This window comes from Echiichthys vipera (assembly GCF_963691815.1).
Source record: "Echiichthys vipera genome assembly, chromosome: 19".
NCBI lineage: Eukaryota > Metazoa > Chordata > Actinopteri > Perciformes > Trachinidae > Echiichthys > Echiichthys vipera.
This window is the reverse complement of record NC_139844.1, coordinates 14169469-14186817: the sequence shown is the minus strand read 5'-3', so window position 1 is coordinate 14186817 and position 17349 is coordinate 14169469. Positions and strand designations below refer to the sequence as shown.

The 17349-nt window shown below is 39.5% G+C and overlaps 1 protein-coding gene across 2 annotated transcripts in view; it reads left to right on the top strand.

Moving 5' to 3' along the window:
- Positions 1–9666, top strand: part of sipa1l1 (signal-induced proliferation-associated 1 like 1) — a 73217-nt gene extending 63551 nt beyond the window's left edge. For both annotated transcript variants that reach the window (XM_083933877.1, XM_083933876.1), the window contains exons 19-24: positions 712–883; positions 1310–1541; positions 1896–2066; positions 2376–2487; positions 4087–4165; positions 5664–9666. In XM_083933877.1, the coding sequence (XP_083790003.1) occupies positions 712–883; positions 1310–1541; positions 1896–2066; positions 2376–2487; positions 4087–4165; positions 5664–5807 (910 nt within the window). In that variant the 3' untranslated portion in view covers positions 5808–9666. The remainder of the gene's footprint in view (positions 1–711; positions 884–1309; positions 1542–1895; positions 2067–2375; positions 2488–4086; positions 4166–5663) is intronic.
- The last annotated feature ends 7683 nt before the right edge of the window (positions 9667–17349 follow it).

Here is a 17349-nt window from a genome sequence, read left to right as displayed (position 1 = left end):
TTAGACTGCACACAGTTACACACATCTCTAGTATTATACTTATTATTATACCGTATATTATATATTATAATTATATGGTATTCACGCTGCCACCAGACTTTGTAGCGTAACATCTGTGTCATCTCAGCATTCATTTTCTACAGAGGTTTGGCCCTGGTGCATGCTAGTACATGTGTTTTTGTAAAAGTTTATCTACAGTGCTTATATCAAAACCGAATGTACCTACCTTCCTGCAGGGAGCGAACAAATGAACAAGAGGTACAACATAATACAGTGTATTCACAATCGCAATAACGCTCAATTAATACTACCTTTTGTGAAGCTTGTAATGCATATATGCTGAGACCGCGTTAGAGGTGATGATGCAGTGTTGTATCAGACTGCAGCTTTACTTTCTCTTTATCCCTCTATGTATAATGGTGTGACAAAATTTAACATTACTAGCTTAAAAATAACAGTATTTATTGTAGGAATGTGTAACACCGTTTTTGATCCCATTGCTTATCCACCCACTCTGATTTCCTGTGAATGTGTTTTGGTAGGAATGTTATGTGTACTACTTGATTACCCCCTTGTGGCTGAAGATGATACTACAATAAATGCAATTTCCCAGTTAAAGTATCTGCTGTTGAAGACCACATATCTTTATTATTTATCAGTGTTATTATTAGAATACATGGACAATGCATTAACAGTGCAGTTGCGTATTAGGAAGTCTCCAGGTGAGGGCGGATTGGAAGTTGTTCCAACCCCAGCAGCCCGGCCCTCTCTTCGGGATATGCACTCGCCCCAGCCTCATGCCAAATCTACTATAGAGGAAGATGTGAAGAGACACAGTGCCCTGGACAGCCCTCCACCACTACCACGCAGACATAAGGAAAAGGTATGTCTGCAGGCATGTATGTGAATGTTGTTACAGGAACAACCTCCCAGTAGACCCCTAAGAACATATCCTGAAATGACTGCTGCTCTGATTTTTTTTGTAAGCTTTTATATTTTAGTGAATCTTTCTCGTGAGTAAGGTTGATTAACTGCTTTCATCCTTTTTGGTTAGATGAAGTGTGGCACAACTAGGCTTAAATCAAGTCATTATAATTCTGCTCCTCTTTGTGATAGGACATGTAAATTTACATCTAATGTATTATTGATGCAAATTGTGCAAGGGAAAAATCAAGCAATAAATGACAATGCATCGTTGCATTGATACCGTTGGTCTCCGATTTTCCCCCACATAATACCGACATTCAGATTTTGAGTTTTATTAATATTTTAATAACACTTCCCCATCACTTCCCCTCATCCTGTGTAGCACGGCCAGAAATCACCACCAAGCCAGCCTCTCAGCCGCCGTCGCTCACTCCATCGTACCCTATCGGATGAGAGTATCTATCGTGGTCAGCGCCTGCCTCCCCTGGACTCAGTGGCTGAACCAACACTCAGTGCTGATGTTCTCTTCAGCTGCTCCACCCTCCCACGCTCACCTACCACCCGTGGCGTTCCCCTCCGACGGCCTTCCTATAAGCTGGGAGTCAAGCTCCACGGTAAGAAGAAGGTGGAAGAGTGTAGGTTTTCTGCCCATAGAGGTATTTATTACAGCTGGGGTCCATTCACATTTAAAATATATTTTAGGTGCTTCTATTGATTTGGTAAAGACTATATTTTGTAACTAGTTGTTAACTAGTTCATGTTATGTGCCCTTTTTATCCATGGAGTGACGCGGTGCAGGAAAAGATGGTTGATACATGCACATTAAGTAGTTCGTTTTTAATTATGATACAGAAAAGCGTGAGTGACGTGATAGATTTGATTTGTGTATCTGCTGCCCCCTTTTGATTGAAAATGCATAATAAAAATTTTACATTCAGTTATTTCCACAACTTCTTTTCTGTTTATAGGTGACCTTTCAGCATCTGACACATCATTGGTGGATTTGGTGGAGCGCCACCGTGGACCCCTCCCTCAGGAGCTGATGCCCCTCCCGTCTCAAGACAGAGACAGCACTCTAGAGTGGACACACCTGGTGGATGTGGCCAATACCTTTGAGAGTGAAAGAAACACTCATTATGGTATTACAAGTTACTAATAACTGCACACGGCCGTTCTTTTGTGGTTTAGCTCCTTTGCACAACTTAAAATAAGCACTTGACTTTAAGTATTTCTGTATCGTATGGCCCTAAAATAAAGATTAAAAAAACAGACAAAAGGTTGTCAAGTTATTATGATATAGACTTAATTAATAGCAGCGTTACACCATGCCTATATTTTTAGGTAGAGGCATTTTTTTATGATGCATCTGCCTGCCCCAGCTGCTGATACTACTACTATTACTACTACTATAAGTGACTTGTATTGTATCCATTTCTCTCTTCTTCCAGTCCAGAGAAGTTTTGTGTTTGGAGATTCAAACCACCGAAGCAGCGGCGCCTCCAGTCCTCAACAGTCCCACATAGAGCTGCAGGCTGCTCCACTGTCACGGCCCTCATCTAGGTAACACCATACTCAAACGCTATTTACCAGTTTATTTCATTCCCGCCATTCCCTATTAATACCTGAAAGGAAATGTGAATACAGGTTCAATATGCACACACAAGAAGTGTGTGGCCTCATTACTGTAGCTTGTTTATTTTGCAGCCAGAAAGACACAGTAACAGTGACCCTGATATTTTCGTTTTTGAATTAAAATATGTAGTTCACTACCTCACCTGTGAAGCTAATCACACTTAACCAAGGCTGAATCAGATAATATAGTGCGTCTCTCATTATGCTGCTCCTGTTTTTTTTAAACTATACATATAATATTCATGTCCTTTGGGGTCATATTAGTTTAGATGCATTTTATTGTCATTGCAAGCAGTAGTTAAGTACATAATGCACTTGAGCATCTAACTACAAAGTGAAAAATAGTAGCAAGTGGATATAGATATAAATGTAGAGAGTGAGCAGATTGTACAGAGAATACAGGATAGTCAGTGCATCAGTGGGGTAGCAGCAGGGCTGTAACTGTGATATGTGAAAGATGAACAAACACTAATATACAGGTTCAGTGAATCAAGATAGAGAATAAACAGTGTGTGCAGAATATAAACACTAATATACAGGTACAGTGAATCAAGATAGAGAATAAACAGTGTGTGCAGAATATAAACACTAATATACAGGTACAGTGAATCAAGATAGAGAATAAACAGTGTGTGCAGAATATAAACACTAATATACAGGTACAGTGAATCAAGATAGAGAATAAACAGTGTGTGCAGAATATAAACACTAATAGACAGGTACAGTGAATCAAGATAGAGAATAAACAGTGTGTGCAGAATATAAAGCAGTCAACTTACAGTCCATGGGCCTGCCACCCATCTTCATGAATCATTCCAACATTTGAGTAACTGCATGACGGAGGAGTAACCAGCTATGTTTAATTTGAGAATAAATAAGGTTGGTTACTATTCACATTTGAAAATATATTTCTAAAATAATTCTGAATCTATTAATCCTATTTACCCCTAAACCCCTTTGTTACCTAACTCTAAATATCTAATTCATCGGTCATATAGGGCGAGTGTCAATCCTTGTGCCAAGTTCATTTAGTTTAGTTAATTTAGTCATGTCATGTTTAGTTATTTTATCTGATTAATATGATTAATATTTGTTTATTAACTGCATCCTTCTGTCATTTTTCAAAAGAGGCCCCGAGCTAAACAAGTTGAATATCCCTGATATACAGATTGAACAGTCAACTGATGGTCAAGAGCACATAGTTTAAACCATGTTCACTCCTGGTTCTGCAGCAGGTCTTGAGGTCATAACTGAATGAATTGTACAATGGTTACTATAATTTTGCTTTTGTGTTTTTTCCACAAATAAAGGTTTTTGTTGAAGTGCCTTGGTTATTATACTTGCTAGTACTGCAGTGGTTTAGCCACAGCGGATATTCTATCAAACTCTGAAAAACAAAAAAACCAACAGTATTTTAGAATGTATCAATTAATTAATTAATAATTTGTTCTCCTATTTTGATCTCCAGTGTATGCTTTCTATGAGTGTATGAACAAGGCCCACTATGTGTTTCTTTTTTATCCACAGTGAGGGTCACATAGGGCTGGAGAGGAAGGTGACTAAGCTGGAGGCCATGGTGAAGATGCTCCAGGACGACCTGAAGAAGGTGAGAGAGAAAACACAAACACACATAAACATATAGATTTTGTTTTATTTTTTTTACAGTGCATCATTAACTTTGTCCACATGTTTACAACCTCTACTCTGAGTTTGTTCTAGTCCATTGTTGATTTTCATACAGTGAAACAGGAAGCAAGGGTTGTAGAAAAATATTTTTTCTTTAAAAGATAATGCACAGCCAGCAGTGGAGAGCTACAACTATGATTTGGCTCTGTTAAATCATAGTTGTTTGGCTCTGTTAAATTAACTATTGTTGTTAATGGCCGACTCAGAGTCCATTGCAATCACTCAAGCTACATTTTTTTACTTTAAATCACCTGAAAGGAGTGGAACAGTTTAACTTTGCTGTTGTACTCTCATGAGAATCATTTAAACTAACAGACTTGCACAGTCTTTTACAGTTTCCAGTTTTTCAGCTAGTTTCTAAGCACATGGCTGTCCAGCTGTTAAAAACCCTGCCTACATTTAAGAGTACCTTTTACAGTGGAAAAGCAAAACAGATCTAGTGTTTAGGTACATGTCTATAAGTGTTTGATGGCAACGCAACTTAAGTAACAACAACAATAGACTGTGAAGGACTTCCCAATATGTACCAAGAAAACATTCCTCACACCATTAGACTTCCGCTCTAGCCTCAAATGTTGATCCCAGACAGGAAAGATCCATATTTACACATTTAAAAGCAGCTTCTGCATATGTTTTACATTCAACTAGTTTTGGTGATGGTGCACAGTAGCTCTGTCGTGGTTCTTAGCTCACAGGACTGGAAGCTGAAATTTCCTCTGCTTCTTTAGCCCGGAGTTCCTTTTTAAAGTTTTCAGCAGCTGGTTGCAGACTTTGCAGCCTGTGAACCTCTCTGATCTTTTAACGGTGAAGAGTCCCCCCCCCCCCCCCCCCCCCCTCAGAATTGCTGCAGTCTGGTTGTGATTTATTTCTTACGCAATTCTCAGTAAATTCTCTGCCATCTGTGAAATACTGGAAAAAGTTAAGCGGTCTGCATTTTTTAGGTTTAAAGTAGCAGTAGATCAGTCCGACACCAGGAAAACTAATATGCTTCACTCTCACTTCCTTCAGGCCAGTCGCAATCACTTTGCAGCTGAATGACAGCATAAAAACAAACTCCCCACAGCTTCAGTGTTTTCTTTAACTGGCTACATATGTATGTTCATGCACCCAACTAGGGATTTAGGTCTGTAGTGCTTTTAGCGGTTTCAAAATGTCAACTGATAAAATCTACCCACTGCGCCCTTAAGTGCTATGTATTGTGACTCATGTGATGTTTATGTAAACACCAAGAAGATAGTGTCTCTGTATTATATTTATACAGAGATTACGATGTTTATTTTCCATCTTGAGTGTTAAGTTATTTTGTAAATTGTATTGTTTATCTTCAGTGTACTTGTGAGAGACAAATTCTACTTTCAAAGTTAATGACTTGTGGCTTAGTTTATTCATTGTACCCGCCCTTTGTCCATTTTTCACAGGAGCGTGAAGAGAAGTTGAGACTTCAGGGTCAGATCAAGAGGCTGTGGGAGGACAACCAGAGACTGCAGGAGGAGTCTCAGACCTCCGCCACGAAGCTCAAGAAGTTCACAGAGTGGGTCTTCAACACCATCGACATGAACTGACTTTTACAATTTTTAACTCACATACACACAAATGCATACATCAGCACACACTGTCTGGACACAGAGGCAGAGGGAGAAGAAATTGTGCACAAGAAAAGTGGAGAGTTGGACTCTATTAGCCTGATGCTGAACCCTCCTACCATCTTCCATTAGATTCAAACATCAGTGAGTAATATAGTCGAGCAGCCTCCACATACCCTCTGTCAAAATTCTCAGGATGAGACTCGAGAAAACATGAGTGTCGTTTATCGAGTTATGAAGGACTGACCTCTCCTCTCCGATGGGACCACAAGAGCAATGCTGAATTGACCTTTCGCTCATCTCGCTGTGCCACCATCATTTTTGCCAAACTGCCAACAAAGAGGAAGCTCTTCCCTTCTCTTTCTCAAGAGGTCAGCTTCGCCTCTCCTTGATGTGAAAGTAAAGAATCACCAGACTCCCCCCGCCAATGCGTTCTCAGTGGATGTACAGCAGATATCTGGCCATTTATTTAAATTTATTTTTCCTAATCTTGCCCAGCTTCTCTGAAAAGTGACTTGAGTCTTTTGTGCCAAACCAAACCCGCCACAGCAGATGGGTAGCAGAGACGTCTGTGTGACTTAAGAGGAAAAGTCTCTGATATGCCACACAAAGTCAGACAGGTACGCAACAAATCTGTCAGCCCAGCCCCACAGAGTTTACACAAACGCACATATAGTGAATCTGAAGCCTCAAGACCACTGACACAGGAAAGGTTTTTGTTTCCTTTCAAGTGTAAATGCAGTGTAAAGAAGTTTAGTGTTGCCTCAACTCAAAGCTTCTGACCACTGAAGGTTCATTGTGGCAGTCTGTCCGTCAGCCACCGACATGGAAGCTGGTCCATCTGTCTCTGAACAAGAGGGAAACATGGATTTGTACAGTGGTTTTCTTTTCTTTTTTCTCCTCTGTGTCACTCAGATCTGGATTACACCATCCTGTCTGTCGCTACAGCACAAACCAACACCTGACAGAGGCGTATATTTATAAGCCATCGGCAAGTGGTGCCATTAAACATGACTTGATATCCGGAGTGCTTTGGTCCATCCCAATTGTATGTTTTTTAAAAGCAATAGGACGAAGTCAGGACCCGTCTCTCTCTCTCTCTCAAAAAAAGGGAGAGTTTGCTCTGGGAAGAAGTATATTGTGGGAAAAGATTTTACACTTAAAAAGACATTGCTGCACAGAGCCTCCGTCTTCTTCCATTAAGCAGTACACATCATGCTTTGGGAAAAAAAGGAAAGAGAGGACTCCACTCACCATCCCACTGTCTGGAATACACGGAGCCAGCTGACCCGAAATGACATTTTTGGGAGGGAAAAGTAAGAGGGAACTTTTTTCCCAGGTTAATTTATTTCCTTGTATTATAATTCCAATAAATAAGTTGTTCTATTCGTACAGTACAACCGACATCAGTGTTTAGTTCCTCAAGAAAAAGGTCACTAGCTATATTATTTAAATGGCTTTCTTTCTTAATTCTGGCTTAAGCCTGACTATATGCTTTTTATTCTGTATTATGTTGTATTTCGTGGTGCCCAAGCCTGCTGTCGTGTTGCTTACAGTGCCCTCTAGTGATGACCAGTGGAAATGTCATGATTATTAAATGTGCCGCCCGTCACGTTGTATTTCTCCCACACCTCTTCAACAATCAGTCACACATCGACCGGGAGGTCACAAAAACACAGAGCAGGAAAATAAATAAATCAGAAGCCAGCTTTGAGAGACAATCAAAGGTTGATTTTTGATGAAGGGTTCAGACTTTAGGTGAACTTCTATGTTTGTGTGTGTGTGTGTGTGTGTGTGTGGCACGCTCTAACATCTATAGTTTCCCTCAAGTTCAGTATTTGTTGGGTTTGTTTAGATTAAAATGCCCACAGTAAGAAGGAGCTACTGTACCAGTGGCAACGTGTGTCATCATTGTGTGAATGTACATCAGTCTATCCAGCCGTGCCTACAGTCACTTATTTTGGTCATTTACTCCCAGGAGCAGGGACGTGCCTTCTGAAACAGCATCTGGGGAGCAGATCAAAGGGAAAGCCCTTCTTATGAAAAATAAACACACACACACACACTCTCACACATGTATTAGTTTTAATCAGCTTCATACTCACACTTGTAAACTCAAATGTCTGTAAGGTGAATCTGCTGCAGCCTTTCCTCTTGTTTCTATGAATATTTTTACTGAACACAATCAGGCAGGCCAGCCTCCAGACACAGGGACGAGTGTGTGAAGTGGGTGGAAACGCGTTGGTTTGTGTGTGCCTTTGCATTCAGTTACATGCAGTATATATTTGAGGGCAGCTGCCCCCCTGTAATTGGAGTGTTTTGGAAGAAATGTTCCCCAACAAATCACGAAGCTACTTACAAGCCCAGGCAGGAGCCACAAAGCTATTTCCTCAGCCAGGTGTCCGTGTCGGGGCTATTTCCGGTCGCTACCTTGAGTGTGTATGTCAAAACTGTTGTTCACAAACATGGTGTAAGCCTTAATTCCCTGTCCTTTGCTATCAAAGCCCTTTGATGCTCCCAGTTATTGAATCTTATAAAGTAATTTGGGTCTTAAATTGAAGCAATTAACACCCTGCAGCTATTAAGCACAGAACGGCACCCGGTCTGAATGTAAAGAGAATATAAACAAGCTTAAAGAAATGTGATGTTTACTATAACTGACACTCAGCTCTGCGGTTTTGCAGGGAGATGTGTGAACTTTTAACAAAAAAAAAGATGAAGATGGTTCTGTTTTAAGAATCTCTTGTTAGTCTGTGTGGATTATAACAACACCAGTGAACAGTCAGTCGCTCAATTGTTTTGCTTGGTGACATGATTTGGTTGTTTTAACAGTTGTGAAAAGCAGTCTAGTTGTCATCCAATAATGTGAAAAATACACACACCATATGAGTGATATATTTAGGCAGAAATATTCCCGACCCAGAGAGTTTTGACTGTATATTTTTTGGAGCAGAACTACAGTATGTCGACGCTTAAATGATGACTAATGGGTGATGTTTCGTATTTTATTGTACATGGAAAGTGCTCTAGTTTTTTGTATTTCAAATGAAGTATGGCCAAATGACAAACGTGCAGTGCAGATGTTTTGCTCGCATCTTTAAAAGTGTGCATCACATAAACAAACACACACACACACACACACACACACCAGTTACTCTAGTCCAGTGTGAATGTTGAGTTATTTTACAGATCATACAGGTTTTTTTCCCTCCGCTTTGTTTTTGGTGCTTTTCAGAGGGATTAGGGAAACGTGAATGTTGAGATGTTCCATTTTGTAATATCTTTTGTTTTTAAGAACCTTTGCACAATGTTTTATAAAAAGGATTGTGTTGACAGGTTTTGGATAAGAAGGGTGAATTGATCCATTCCTGTGCAATTGTGTCTTGATGTTGCTCTATAGTTTACCTGCCAATGCAATTCCTGAAAAACAGGAAGGTGCTTAACTTTATTCACTTCAAAAAGTTTCAACCGACCTTTTCCTCGAGCATTACTGTTCAGACAGGAGCAGGCTGGATGTTGTTTGTTCTGTAGGGATGCTGGTTTTTCAGGCAAGGTTACGTGACGAGGTTAGCGATTGCAGCAGGGGAGGAAGGTTTCACAAAGCTCAGTCACGGCTTGCATCGCTGCGTCGTGATCCGTTTTCTTTCCTCCCGTTTGAAGAACAAACTAAACAGCGACCAGCTCTGGCTGGAGATCAAGCACACTATTTCAAGAGGACCACATGTTTTACAGAATTGAAAATACTGTTTACATCCCGGATCCATTGTCTCTGTAAAATGTAAAGGTATGAAAAAGACATTTGCAGTGATCACAGTATTAAAGTTTCTGAAATAAATAAATGCCGTAACGATTTGTTGTGCTGTTGATTTGTTTCTGTTTCTGCTCGATGCTGCTTTTGCCTTTTAATTGTGTTGGTCTCTTTTTTTACTTTTTCAAGTAAATAATTTCTTTAAAAATATATACAGTACATATACATCACGAAGCTATATACAGTGCAATACTCTAAGTTAATGTTTATTGAAAATATACATAATGATGTTCTGGTGTAAGTACTATAATAAAATAATTTGTACATAATGGATAAGTATATGTAGAAGTGAAATGTGAATATAGTTTCTAAATGTAAAAAGGTTCAGAATTTGGTGGTTTGGGTTTGACTAGAACATGTTTTCATGCTTTAATATATATATATATATATATATATATATATATATATATATATATATATAAAGAAAAGATTTTTCTCACAGTCTGTCTGATTATAGCTGCATTCACTGTGCTATAAGTATAGTTGGGACATCACATTCGTACAGAAGTCCCGACGGCTCGTTTAAAGACAGAAATTCTCAAAGCCTGTATTCAGAAACTATGTAAAAAATGAAAAACTAGAAAAGCAGTGTTGGAAAAGTGATGAGTCTTGTTAGAATAACCATTCTAAACATTCTCAGGTATAACCAATCACCTTCCAGATTACACACCAAGTTAATTGGCCTCCACCTGACATCAATGGTGGTGGCTTTGATTTTACTTCAGAGTAAAATCAGCCGTTCCTCGAGGATTTCACTCCTAGTAGTGCATGGTAACACAAATAATTCACCAAGCTTGGAAAGATGCTTTAAATAGAGCTCTGGGATAAATATGTGAATAGGCACAAGTTAGGAGAAGGATATAAAAAGATTGAAATCTATGTATGTATTATATATAGGCTTTAACTCTCCCTCTGAGGACCGTTCAGAGTATTGTCCAGAAGTGGAAGGCATATGGATCCACCCAGACCTTGCTTAAATCGGGCCAAAACATTGATCAGGGAAGCTACCAAGAGGCCCATAGTGACCTTGAAGGAGTTAAAAGTCTTAATGGCAGAGGTTGGTCGATCTGTGCATGTGACAACAATTTCACAAGTTCTACATGTTTGGCAGGGTGGCAAGAAAGAAGCCTCTTCTGAAAAAATGTCACACAGTCTTGTTAAAAAAAAAAAAAACATATTGAAGATTCTGATGCTGTGTGGCAAAACGTTATATGGTCAGATGAGACCAAATTTTTTTGGGCTGAACTCCCAGCACTATGTTTGGCAGAAACCACAGCACATCATACCTACAGTGAAGCAGGGTGGTGGCAGCATTATGTTGTGGGCTTGTTTCTCTTCAGCGGAGACTGGGCAGGTGGTCAGGACTGAAGGGAAAATAGATGCTGCCAAGTTCACCCAAATTCTTAAGGAAAACCTTTGTCTCTCTGTTAGACACTTGAAAATGGGCAGGTGGTTCACCTTTTAGCATAACAACAACCCAAAACACATCTCCATAAAAACAACACATTGGTAAAGGACAGGAAGTCCTAGATTGGCCCAGTCAGAGCCCTGACCTGAATCCTACAGAACATCTGTGGATGGACTTGAAGAGTGCAGTCCATCGACGCTCACCACAGAATTTGACTGAACTCCAACAGTTCTGCTGGAAAGAATGGGAAAATATTCCCCAATCCAGGTGCACAAAGCTGGTAGAGACAAATCCAAACAATTAAAGCAAAAGGTGCCTCCACTACCCTACTTCAGAAATTTTGAAAAAAACTTCCACTTGAATGTTGACAGGAAAAATGTGTAACTCACCCTGGGAAAAAATATAATTTTTTATGTATTATTTCAGCCTGTAAAACAAAAAAGTGACTATTTCAAAAGGGTATCCTGACTTTCTATAGGCACTCCTCGACATGGACATCTCACTTTTTACATTATGCGACCTTCAAAATATAGTTTAAAGATGATAAATCAATAAATAAATATATACAGGTTTCAATCCGACCTGCAGCCCATTGCTGCATGTCCTCTCTTCTCTCCCCCCTCTTACCTAGCTATGCAAAATCCAATAAAGAGGTTGGCCAAGAAATGATCTTTATAAATAAATAATTGACCATAAAAGCCAAATATGATGCAAACTTATACAATCATACATAAACCGTTAATTTGCATAATGCATTGATTTAATGCCGTCAAAGGGTTGAATATCAATTTGACAAAAAAAGAAATCATTTTAAATTATTTTCTCATCATTAATTCATGTGTTTGACTTCACCGGGTTAACAGCAGGCGATACAATTTGTCATAATGTTTTCCTCTCATGCATTAATAACAAAATAATAACAACAGCTCATTTTCAGTCAGAGGGGAAGTGTATTTATGCTCTCCTGCGGAGCTTCTGTCTGATTGTATCTATCAATGAGTACACAGAGAGAGTGAGGAGAGGGTAGCGCCCTCGGATTTGGACTGTGCCTCGGGCTCCTACTGTTCCCCTATCACACTGATTCACCTGATTGCACTTTAACTGCTCTCACAGCCAGAGCCAGATACCACCTTGCCTGTGTTTTCCCCTACACTCATTGCACAGTATCTGGTGGTCACTGCTGGAAAAGATGACAGGAGATGATAGTAACATGATTCAACATTGTTTTTTTTCTACATAACACAGAAAAGAGATCTTGTACGTCTAAACTTTATTGAAGAAACAGTACTGTTGCACTATAATGGAACAATATGTCATCAAATGAATGCAGTGTAGTAAAAAAGTACAATATCTGAGATGGAGTAGAAGGAGAATGTAGCATAAGGTTAAACATTCTCGTAATTGTACAATACTTCAGTTAATGTGCTTAATTACTTCCCACAACTGTATATATAATAGATATTGGTGTTCCCTCTCCTGGTACCAAACAATAACAAGTATCCTCTCTATTTCTTGCAGGAAAGTGAAGTATAGTCATTCATATTGGCATATTAACCAGGAATCAAACTCATGACAAAAATAAACAAGAGTCAGGGTCAAAGTAGCCTCTATTCTAAGCTGCTTTATTTTTTATCATCACATCGATGATATTGTCTTGATCCAATGCTTTTTGATTAGCAGCAGGGATATTAGGCTTTATAAAGAAAAGCTGCTTTACTTCTGTCAAATATAAATACATCCCTCCACAGATTTCCCAACACAAAATGCTTTCACTGTCCAAATAAATTATAGTTTTCGTTGTATAAATGCTATAACGAGAGGATACATGTGAATAATTTGTGCACAAATAAAGTAATGCCACTGACAGTAGCATAATAAGACTTGTTGGTATGTCATCTCTGCTGCTGTGGATTAACCTGAGTTTGTTTCAGTCTGTTCCGGAGCGATTGTTGAGGGCTGTGTGAGGCCAGCGCAGCAGCGACTGCAGTCTCGGTGCAGAGGAGGAGAGGTTTAATGCGGAGGAGGCCACAGATTAGTCATCTTTGGTACAGGTGGAAAATGTGTGGGCTGAATCGCCTGGGGTTCCTTTCAAGGATTTGCTACAGAGAGAAGGTGTGCGAGGTCTAAATTGAAGTCTGATCAGGGAGAGCTGCATGGGGCCTGCTGTGTTTTTGTACCTGTAAGAGTTCATTTGCAAAGAGCTAAATGTATACCTGCGGGTTTAAAATGAAGCCATCATTCAGTCTCTCCAGGATTCAGGAGTATACTGGTCGCAAAAACGCACACGTGATGTTTAAGTTGCCTCTGTGTTTACAACTAGTGGCAGCCAGTTGACGCACGACTGGAAGGATTGGGTAATGAAAAATTTAAAATACATTTCATTCTTTGTGTTCATGCCTTATTTTATTATTATTACTATTTCTAAATAATGTGAAAATATTGTGTACCATTTGAGATTGATGCAATTGAAAACACTAATGACACAAATCGAATACAAAAACTACTTCCATACTTTTCTGTTATTCCTAAAAAGCCTCTTTCCTTATCAAAGTTACACCAATTTGAAACAACTCACCATTATAAAGAGGACAATTAAAGGTAACCCAACAGCTTATCGTGTTTGTCATCATGTAGAAAATTAGAAATCTCTGACTTTAGTGCCCCGATCAGTGTGAATATCAACAACAGATCTGAGAATGAAACATTTCTGTTTCCCGGCAGCATGTGGTCATCTCTGTTTCTTCCACTTGTGTCATGTGTGGACCCGTGATGCTTTCATCCCACACTCTGCAGCAGCCCACACAATGCCTTCATGTCTCTGCGCGTCTCTCAGCTCTTATCAGGCACTCAAGAAGAGAGTTAGAGAAAGTCGAGATGTTTTGTTCAGAGGCAGAGCTTTGTTGCTCTCTGTCATTCCAGATGCGAACAGTCCCTTTGCTATTAGTATCTTTAATCTCAGTTTTTTTCTACAAGATGTGAAGCATCGTGAGAAGCTTGAATTAGTCTGTTAACAAAGACTTGAACTGCCTCATGAAGGTTTAATGTTGAATAAAATAGAGATGAATTGGAGGAAAGAAACATCCAAGAACTCATGTTAGGTCTTCATTTGCAGAATAGAGTTCATCTGGCATGCAAACTCCCTCCTCCTACTCAACCTACTCCTGCACCATCTCCCAATTGCAGCCCTAAGATGAGTTTCTTTTGCAGATCGTCTGGACAAACAGTGCTTCTCCTTTGCATTGAAAGGAACCAGTTAAAGGTCCCATCTTGTGCACATTTTCAGGCTTTTATTTTGGCTTCCTATTAGGTAACACATTTATATTCTTTAATGTTAAAAAATCACATTATTTTTCTCATTCTGTCTGTGTGAATATACCTGTATTCACCTTCTGTCTAAAACACTGTTTTAGCGCCTGTCCCTTTAAGCCCTCCTCCCAGAAAAGCCCAGTCTGCTCTGATTGGTCAGCGTTTACTGGTCTTCTGTCTCTGTCCAGTCGTTGCAGCCGGGGAATAAATGTAATGGCACTGTAGGGGCACTCTCTACTTATATATAGTATAGGGTTCTTTTCTCCTGACAGCTCGTTTGAAGACAGTTTCTGAATTTTTATATAATTTCTATGTTGATTGAGTGTTTCGAGACAGTCACAGTATTTCTACAGCACCTCGACTTGCTTTATTATCCAAAAAAACATGGAAATCTCAAAAAAAATAATTACAATATGGGACCTTTCAGGTGGTTTGGTGTCTGATTAGGATGCCCCCTGGATGCCTGTGGAGGCACATCCAACTGGAAGGATTTCCTCAGGGTAGACCCAGAACACACTGAGGGATTATATATATCCCATCTGGCCTGGAAACGCCTTGAGATCCCACAGCAGGAGTTGGAGGAAGAAGCCAGGGAGAAGGGCATCTGTGCTACTTTGCTTGCCCTGTTACTGTATCACCAGAACCACCACCACCACACAGCCCCAGATAATCAGCAGACAATGGATGGATGGATGAATAATTAATTATTTTTTTCCACGTAATTCTTGGGCTTACCCGGGGCTTTGTGAGAGTCAGCTTCTGTGCCAAACTTTGACTTTGAGGTGCAGATTTGCTCTGGAGCAGAGCCACACAGCTTAACTCAGAATTGTGTAAATGTCATAATAAAGACTTGGTCCAGTGGAGATGATGCACTGTATTGAATTGTAACGCCACGCGGCTCATACATATAGATGATGAGTGATGATGTGAATTCTTTCCAGCTCATTCCTCCCCGCCCCAAATTACAGAAAAATGTCCAAAATGCTCCTTATTATATTGTAAATGACTATGACAATTATTATGGGTCCGACCTATGAATTTGCAGATATCTAAAAAGATCAGATGTAGGAATGTTGTACTTTCAAACAAAGAGAAAGTAAGCTTATAAGTTTAAAATTAAATGAGAGCCTGCTCTATGTATTTTACTTCACTTATGATGTTTTCATCGCAGCTACGGTACCTTCTCAAAACTAGAAAAATCTGTTAAATGACATGTATCTTATTTTATAATACTTTCTTGCTCAAGCCTTCAACTGCTGTAAGGGGTGCTGACAGACGAGTCCACACCACGCAAACATGGCTGTGCGTGTGCATGCATGTCAAGAGACATAGCAATAAAAATCTCCTAATGTGGGGCACTTTCGTACACACACACACACACACACACACGCACGCACGCACGCACGCACGCACGCACGCACGCACGCACGCACGCACACACACACACACACACACACACACACACACACACACACACACACACACACACACACTCTTCCCAGTGGAATCTTCTCTTCCTGTTTACTGTTGCTCAATAATTCAGTCGGTCCAAAGTGGAGGCAAGTACTAGATGTGTGTGTGTCAATCTATCTGAACAGAGTGGTCCATTAGTATCAATGTTGTTTTTGACAACAGTTAGCCAGTAAGTGCATGTATTGATTTGTGAGCGTATGAAAGTGAGGAAGCAAAGAAAGGGAGAGACAACTGGTGTTTGAAGCGTGTTGTCACTTCACTCTCTGTCCCAGTAACGTTGTGTTGAATTAGGGCAGCAAATATTTTTAGCCCCCACCAGCAGCAGTAGGAATATTCCGCCTGAATCTCTATAACCATGTTTTGTCCCATTTTAGTCACGTTTCATCTATTTATGGTAATTTTGCATGTACTTTTAGTTGTTTATATTGCTTTGTTTGCTTTGCATTTTGTGTCTTTGCAGTAATTTTGGATCTCTTTGTAATTCATTTGTGTTTCTTTGAAGTAATTTTGTATCTCTTTGTAGTCATTTTGTGTTGTTTGTAGTCATTGAGATCTCTTTGAAGTCATTTTGTGTCATTTGTCATTATTGTGTGTCTCTTTATTGTCATTTTGTATCTCTTTGTCGTCATTTTGTGTCATTTGTAGTAATTTTGTATCACTTTCTAACCATTTTGGGTGATATTTAGTCAGTAAGTTTTTGGTAATTGTGTGTATCTTTATTGTGTTGCATGTCTATAGCACTTTTGTGTCATTTGTAGTCACTTTGTGTATGTTTGTGGTCATTTAGTGTCTCTTTTTGATTCTTTTGTGGGGTTTTTTTCAGCTACATTTTGTGAGTCAGGATCTGCTCCTGGGCCTGTGCCCAGTAGGCCCCTTCAGTAATCCTTTCAAAGGTTGTATCCACACACACATATAGAGAGAGTAACCCCTCCTGACTACTGTAAGCACCCAGTTTCCTCCCTCTGTCTGTCATTGCATCAGATGCTTTGATGTGCCTCAGTGCTTGGCCAAAAGTCTCCATCAGCTCACAGTTTATCTGCCAGGCTCTCCGGTTTAGAGTTTGAGAAATTAGGAGAGATTACAATTCAGCAAGAAAGAGGAAAAGGAGGGAAGGTCGGGAAAGGTTTACAAGAAGAAGAAGAAGGAAAAAAAACAGTTGAGGAGTTTATTTTCTTTGTTGCGTGAGGAGAAGAGTCCAGAACGTTTACCTTCCTGTGGATATTATAAAGCTTGTGAGTGCATTTTAAATTGCTTTAATACAAAACAACAACAGTACAGAAACTGAGGAGGGTTATCTGCATAATGAATGAATTATCTCAAGTTATCACGTGATAACAGGCTCATTTTGTTGTTATCTCAACTAAAGCACTTTCTTTTTTCTAATTGAATAATGAACTCATTATCTTGAGAAAGCAACTTGGCTCTCCTGAGATAATTAACTCATTCATGTTTCATTATAGAACTTTTAAAAGGTAGTGACTGAAACATTGCCTTAAACTTTATGTGAGTGTTCACTGCCTTCTTTT